The following is a 6,585-nucleotide window of genomic DNA, read 5'->3' as shown; positions in this document are numbered from 1 at the left end:
TTTAACATTCTTCGATTCATGTGAAAAATTATAACTTTCACCTGAGAAGTTATTTTTGTGGAACGAATTAAACAATGCAAAACAAAACATCTTCAATTAGCATAATGGGAATAACATTTTAGAAGAACGGTTGAAAATGTGTTTTTTATTTTATTTTATATATATATATATATATATATATATATATATATATATATATAAACTGTCATTTTTCTTAACTAACAAAAAATGCATATCACCATATCAAATTGGAATACACGATCTATAACTAATGTATGTAAACATGTTTGAATTTTTTTGAAAAAAATTACTAATGGGAATAATATTTTTACACAAAAACAAATATTTATATGAATCGATTACTTTATAACATAATTAAAAAATAAATATTTAAAAAATGAAAAGTATTTGATAGAAGAAAACTAAAATATAATGTGATATGTTACTTCTAAATTATTTTTCCATTCACTCTCTTTAATCAAACAACTTTAATTTACTTCTATTTAGTCAAAGTTATTTTCATCCTTAAATAAAACAATGTCATGTGTATAACATCAATTTAGTAGATTTGCATTACTAACTCAATTATCAACTAGTACAATGTCATGTTTTAAAGATTTACACTACTTTAATACAATGTTATTATTGTATTAAATACTGTGTTTTCAATATTTTATAATTAAATTATGTTTTTTAAAGCTCATCATTATATTGAAAATTTCTTTCACTAATATTATAATTAATACTTTCACTATTAACAATGACCCGAATGTATATTTAAAATACTAATTATTTGATCATCTTTTATTATTGGTCAGTTTTAATAAAATTATACATATGAAATTATAATTCAACACTTAAATTAACAAATTTCACTTTCTAATTAAAGTTACTGGAAATGTAATGCTGGATAAAAATTAGCTCATACAGTTTGATCTCATATATATATATATATATATATATATATATATATATATATATTATATTGTTTTATCTCATTTTGTTACTTTTTCCTTAATAATGTGTGATTTAAACCTCTTTGTTCTTTTTCAATTTGTATTTTGAAAAAGAAAAACAGTTTAATACTGAATTTTGTATTAATTTATTTTTTATATTTATATTTTGATTGAGTAACTGATTTTAATAATGCTTCAGCTATATACATTTCTAAAGTTTAATTGGCTAAAAATAGAAAAATAATATATATATATATATATATATATATATATATATATATATATATATATATATATATATATATATATATATATATATATATATATATATATATATATGAAATAGCTAAAAAATGAAAAATCACATTAAAAATGAAAAAAGACTAAAGTTATGATTTAGGCTATTTTTAAATAAGAATATTGTATATGTACGTACACCTTTTACTTTTCCTAAACCTATCCAACATCTAATAAAAACTATTATTTTTATTTTTATTTAATTCTTCTTAAATTATTTTTTATTTGAAAAAATATAATTTTGGTTAGTGTTAAGTAAATGTAAAGTAAATAAAATGCAGTATACTTTTATCATTACCCTTTTAAATAAGCTTACCTGATTGACTGAATAGAATTATCGGTTCAAACACGAGCGGAAGGGAAAAGAACAAAAAGCATCACACCAAATGGATTTATGATTTAACGGTACATTGGTTGCATAAAAGGATTTAAAATCTTGTCTGTCTCACTTTCAAACGAATGGTACAAGACAACACGACAGTTTCTCTCCCTTTCCCAGATCTACTTACGATGTTCTTCTGTTCTGTCACTCACCATTTGATGGTTTCACTCCACTCACCCCTCACCGCAACATAACTTATTATGCACCTTCCTCCTCTTTCTTCGTTTTCTTCTTCTCTGTGCCAACTTGAAACTTGAACCAAAATCAACGCCTCATTTCCCATTTGGTGATAATCGATCCATGGAGTTCACTGAATCTTACAAGCAAACGGGTCCCTGTTGTTTCTCTCCCAATGCTCGCTTTATTGCCGTCGCCGTTGATTATCGCCTCGTCATTCGGGAGACCATTTCCTTCAAGGTTTTGTTTTTTGTTACCCTTTTAGCCACACTGCTTCAATTTTCAATCTTTGTTCTGTTGCTGCAGTCTTTGGAGTTTTGAATTTCTGGGACTTAGGGTTTTTTGGGACACTTATCGGAGACCCAGTTTATGAATTTCAACTTTTGGGAACTTGGAACTCGTGGGAAGGAACGGGATCTGGGGTTTTTGTTTTGTTTTGTTTTTATTGTTTCTTGGTTATTCTCTTTCATGCACGAGTAGGAAAAAAAAAGTATTTTTATTTATAGCTTTGCATGTTCTGAAGAGTAAGGAAGTTTTGGTAATGAGTTTCTTTTAGAGGCAAAGCTTGACGGTTCTTTCTGCGGTACTTAGATTTCTAGGAAAATAAAAGGGGGTGATATCCTGTGGAGCGAGGTGATTTTCTGTATAATGAAGTTGGAGTTCTTACTTGAAACTCAAGTAGACACTAGCTATCGTGAAAATTGATGTTTTAGATTTTCAGTACTGGTATCATAATTTTTACAGGCACGTGAGGCAGTTTAATGGTATCTTGAACAATTCAGGCTTAGGTAGAGAAACATTAAATTTGACAGTAAAATGATAGTATGGAGGTAGGGAGACTTTAAATTCCAGAGGTTTTTAACACTGCACTGTGATGGCTCCTGTTCTTTGGATCCAAATTCCAAGATGGAATGAATGAACCGTGGGTTTGAATTAAGGTGTAGTTTAAGTTTGAATGTCATTTGAGAATATATATAGTAGTATGCCATTATGAGGAATAAAATCTTCAGTCTTCCAAAACCATAAATCAATCTGCTGGTAATCAAATTATTCACCTTGATTGTTGTTATGTCTAACTGCACTTCACCAGTGCTTACCATATGCTCTTTCTATTCCAAATTATAATTGTGATGTGAGTGCATATGTTGTTGTTTCTTGACTTGATTAATGACATCTCATATTGTCTAGAGATATAGTTAAAATGGAGTATTAAAGTGAGTACAAACCTCACCATATGAGTTGTTTTTGTAAGATTGAGTTTATCCTAAAGAAGTTTTTTAAGCCTATTGTGTCACTTACTATCCACCACTCACAAATATCTTGTTCAGGCTGAGGTTTGTGTTCGAGATTCCACATTATGTAGGTGCAATAGGTTTGTAAGATAGAACTAGACTTAAACCATCATTCTTAGAACTACTTAATGCATTAAAGTACAAGCTTATTCTTGAAAAAAGAAATATATGCAGATTGTTTATGAATGATGTTTATAATCATTCTTTTCTGCGTATGCAGGTTGTACAGTTGTTTTCATGCTTGGACAAGATCAGCTATATTGAATGGGCCCTTGATTCAGAATATATTCTTTGTGGTCTATACAAAAAGCCAATGATACAGGCTTGGTCACTAACCCAACCAGAATGGACATGCAAGATAGATGAAGGACCTGCTGGTATTGCATATGCGAGGTGGAGTCCAGATAGCCGCCACATACTAACCACTTCAGATTTCCAGTTGCGTTTGACTGTTTGGTCATTGTTAAATACAGCTTGTGTGCATTTACAGTGGCCAAAGCATGCTTCCAAAGGAGTTTCTTTCACACGAGATGGAAAATTTGCAGCAATATGTACAAGGCGTGATTGCAAGGACTATATAAATCTGTTATCTTGTCACACATGGGAAATAATGGGCAATTTTGCTGTTGACACTCTAGACTTGGCTGATATTGAATGGTCTCCTGATGACAGTGCTATAGTGATATGGGATTCGTCACTTGAGTACAAGGTAACCATCATGTGTTCTATTTTTCTTTTCTATCCCTCTCAACATGTGAAAGAATATGATTTAACATAGGCTTAAATATATTTTTCATCAAGGTGAAAATAGTGATTTTTTATTTTAGCCCCTTTAAAAAAATGGTTTGATTATTCCTCAATAATTTGATATTTTGTTTTTGTCCCTAAAGGTGAAGTGATCATCATGAGTGTCTGTGGTCCATTGGCTAGAGTAATATTGACGCACTCAGTCAGTTTCAAACTCTAGTTTCCAAACTCAAGCTGGTTATTAGTTTCCATTGCACAGCGGATGCTAGAGTAATTTGTTCAATTAAAGATTTCCATTATTATCATCATTAAAGTACATGCATTTGATTATCAAAGTTTCATGCATGTCACATACTGCAATATACACAATCTATCACATTTTAGTGTGAATTATACTCTGTTGCTTTTGTATAACCTTCTGGTTATGCTATAAATTATTGTTAGAAATGTATGCTGTAGTTTACAACTTTCTTTGATATAGGTTCTAATATATTCTCCAGACGGAAGGTGCCTATTCAAGTATCAGGCATATGAAAGTGGATTGGGAGTTAAAAGTGTGTCCTGGTCTCCTTGTGGTCAGTTTCTGGCAGTAGGCAGTTATGATCAAATGTTGCGGGTTCTGAATCACCTAACATGGAAGACATTTGCAGAGCTAATGCACCCGTATACAGTTCGTGGCCCTTGTTATGCTGCTGTTTTCAAAGTACTCCTTTAAGACACTTCCCCATGTTGATGATATCACAGTTTGAAAAAAGTATTTACCTTGTCCCTCAAATTGCAGGAAGTAGATGAGCCCCTGCAACTTGACATGTCTGAACTTTGTTTGAGTGATGATTTTTCCCAAGGAAATGATGGTAAGCACAATCACTTTGCATTATGGCCCTTTAGATTTATTTAGTTTAAAATTTTCAATAAAGCTTTCTTGAGCAATAACATAACATATCTTCATGAACATAAAAGGGGTTGTGTCTGATAAGTTAATTCAAGAGACCAGAGAATTAAAGTATTGAAACCATTTATCTACATTTACGTAACAGCTTGGGCTTTTAGGCTTGTTGGTTCATGACACTCACGTTCTTTTGTATTGTTACTTTTTTATTTTTCTTACTCAAAGCAGATTCTCCTGAAGAACCCTTTAGAGTTAGGTATGAGGTCATGGAAGTTCCTATCAATCTACCATTCCAAAAGCCTCCTGCTGAGAAACCTAACCCTAAACAAGGAATTGGTAAGCTACGCTTCTCTAATTTTCAGATGCGCCATAAGTTATGAGATTTCTTTTTTAATAATTCAATATTCCATAGAAGAAACGCTATGGTTCTTCATTCCATTATTTGTGTAATAAACAGGAAGTAGTGAAACTTCATGATGTGGATGTGATTTTCTGATATTTTCGGAACTAGTTGAGATCAGGCTGTAATCTAATTAAGTGACTGTATATGGAAATGCAACCTTTCATGATTATTGCTATCTTTGCATTATTCATATTCCTCATTGATGATGCTTTGGTTTCTGCAGTATGTATCACATCAGTTTCCTTTTCAATATTACTTTACTGAAGAGACTGAATCATTTTGTTGTAGGCATTTTGTCATGGAGCAATGATAGCCAATACATATGCACTCGCAATGATAGTATGCCTACAATACTTTGGATATGGGATATTCGACACCTGGAGCTTGCTGCAATCTTAGTCCAGAAAGACCCTATTAGGGCGGCAGCTTGGGACCCGACATGCACACGCCTCGTTCTTTGCACTGGAAGTACTCACTTATACATGTGGACTCCATCTGGTGCATATTGTGTTCATGTTCCTCTAGCACAATTTACCATAACTGACCTGAAATGGAATTCGGATGGTAGTTGTCTATTTCTTAAGGACAAGGAGTCATTCTGCTGTGCTGCTGTTCCCTTATTACCTGAATCTAGTGAATACAGTTCAGATGATTAATGATAAGGAAGTGAAGCAATAGTGAAAAAAGTGAATGACCATTATCTCTTTGCATCTGGTAGATAAGAGTCCAAGGTTTATGATCATACAAGAATTCATGCAGCTGAAAGAGATGAAGGCTTGGTTTGAGGAAGGAGTGTAAGCCGAAGAAGCATGTTTGAGGAGAGGAGGCAATGGAGCAAATCTATGTAGGTGCATTTGAGAAAAATCAATGGCCATCTCGGCCCTTGTTTTAGGAGCTTAGATAAATTCAATATTAAATAGCATTCTGCTTTCTGTTTGATTTTTAGAGTGTAATGCTGTTGTGTTGATTGAAATGCCATCTAATTTATCTATCTATGATTTTGAGCTGAAAATTATATGTTCAACTAAAATAGTATAGCAAAAGTTTATGAGGATATTCCATTATATCTCCTTTCTAATCATTGTTATTATGACACTAAGCCTTTGTTTGGGTCAACTAATTTAAACAGAAATGAGAGAGCGAATTTATAGGATTGAAAAGGAGTGCCTTCATTGGAGTGAGGAGAAGAGAGGAGAAAGTCAGCTCATCTTGTAGTAAACTACACATTGGCCCTCCATTTTTCACTCTGTCTTTTACCCTTTCTCTTATTTTGACCCAGAATCGATTCTCCTCTCTCTCTCTTTGAGAATTGATTCTCCTCTCTTTATTTTTTAACATAACCAATTCTCCTCTATCTTTTATTGTCAGAATTGATTTTCCGCTTGTCCACCTCATTCTTTTGGACAGGTTTCCAGTCTGCTTTAATTGAACAGGTTTCTGAT

The 6,585-nt window shown here is 32.2% G+C and overlaps 1 protein-coding gene across 2 annotated transcripts; it reads left to right on the top strand.

The window, feature by feature from the left end:
- Positions 1-1,676: 1,676 nt before the first annotated feature.
- On the top strand, positions 1,677-6,155 carry LOC114192706 (Transducin/WD40 repeat-like superfamily protein). 2 transcript variants are annotated; one of them, XM_028082492.2, is made up of 6 exons: positions 1,677-2,052; positions 3,325-3,813; positions 4,333-4,554; positions 4,633-4,705; positions 4,966-5,076; positions 5,432-6,155. In XM_028082492.2, the coding sequence occupies exons 1-6, from the start codon at positions 1,936-1,938 to the stop codon at positions 5,797-5,799; spliced, it is 1,380 nt and encodes a 459-aa protein (XP_027938293.1). In that variant the 5' UTR covers positions 1,677-1,935; the 3' UTR covers positions 5,800-6,155. The 2 variants fall into 2 exon arrangements, with proteins under 2 accessions (XP_027938293.1, XP_027938294.1); XM_028082493.2 differs by having other exon boundaries at positions 1,680-2,052; positions 4,969-5,076.
- The last annotated feature ends 430 nt before the right edge of the window (positions 6,156-6,585 follow it).

Source organism: Vigna unguiculata, chromosome 7, assembly GCF_037176805.1.
Source record: "Vigna unguiculata cultivar grain cowpea cultivar isolate G323 ecotype 2 chromosome 7, ASM3717680v1, whole genome shotgun sequence".
Lineage (NCBI taxonomy): Eukaryota > Viridiplantae > Streptophyta > Magnoliopsida > Fabales > Fabaceae > Vigna > Vigna unguiculata.
Note: the sequence above shows the minus strand (reverse complement) of the source record. Positions and strands in the feature narration are given on the sequence as shown.

Bases quoted from the DNA above. Each gene is read 5' to 3' on its own strand.
- LOC114192706 (XM_028082492.2), top strand. From the start codon at position 1,936: ATGGAGTTCACTGAATCTTACAAGCAAACGGGTCCCTGTTGTTTCTCT. The intron at 4,555-4,632 runs GTACTCCTTTAA...CTCAAATTGCAG, and splicing joins GTTATGCTGCTGTTTTCAAA to GAAGTAGATGAGCCCCTGCA. The intron at 5,077-5,431 runs GTAAGCTACGCT...ATTTTGTTGTAG, and splicing joins TAACCCTAAACAAGGAATTG to GCATTTTGTCATGGAGCAAT.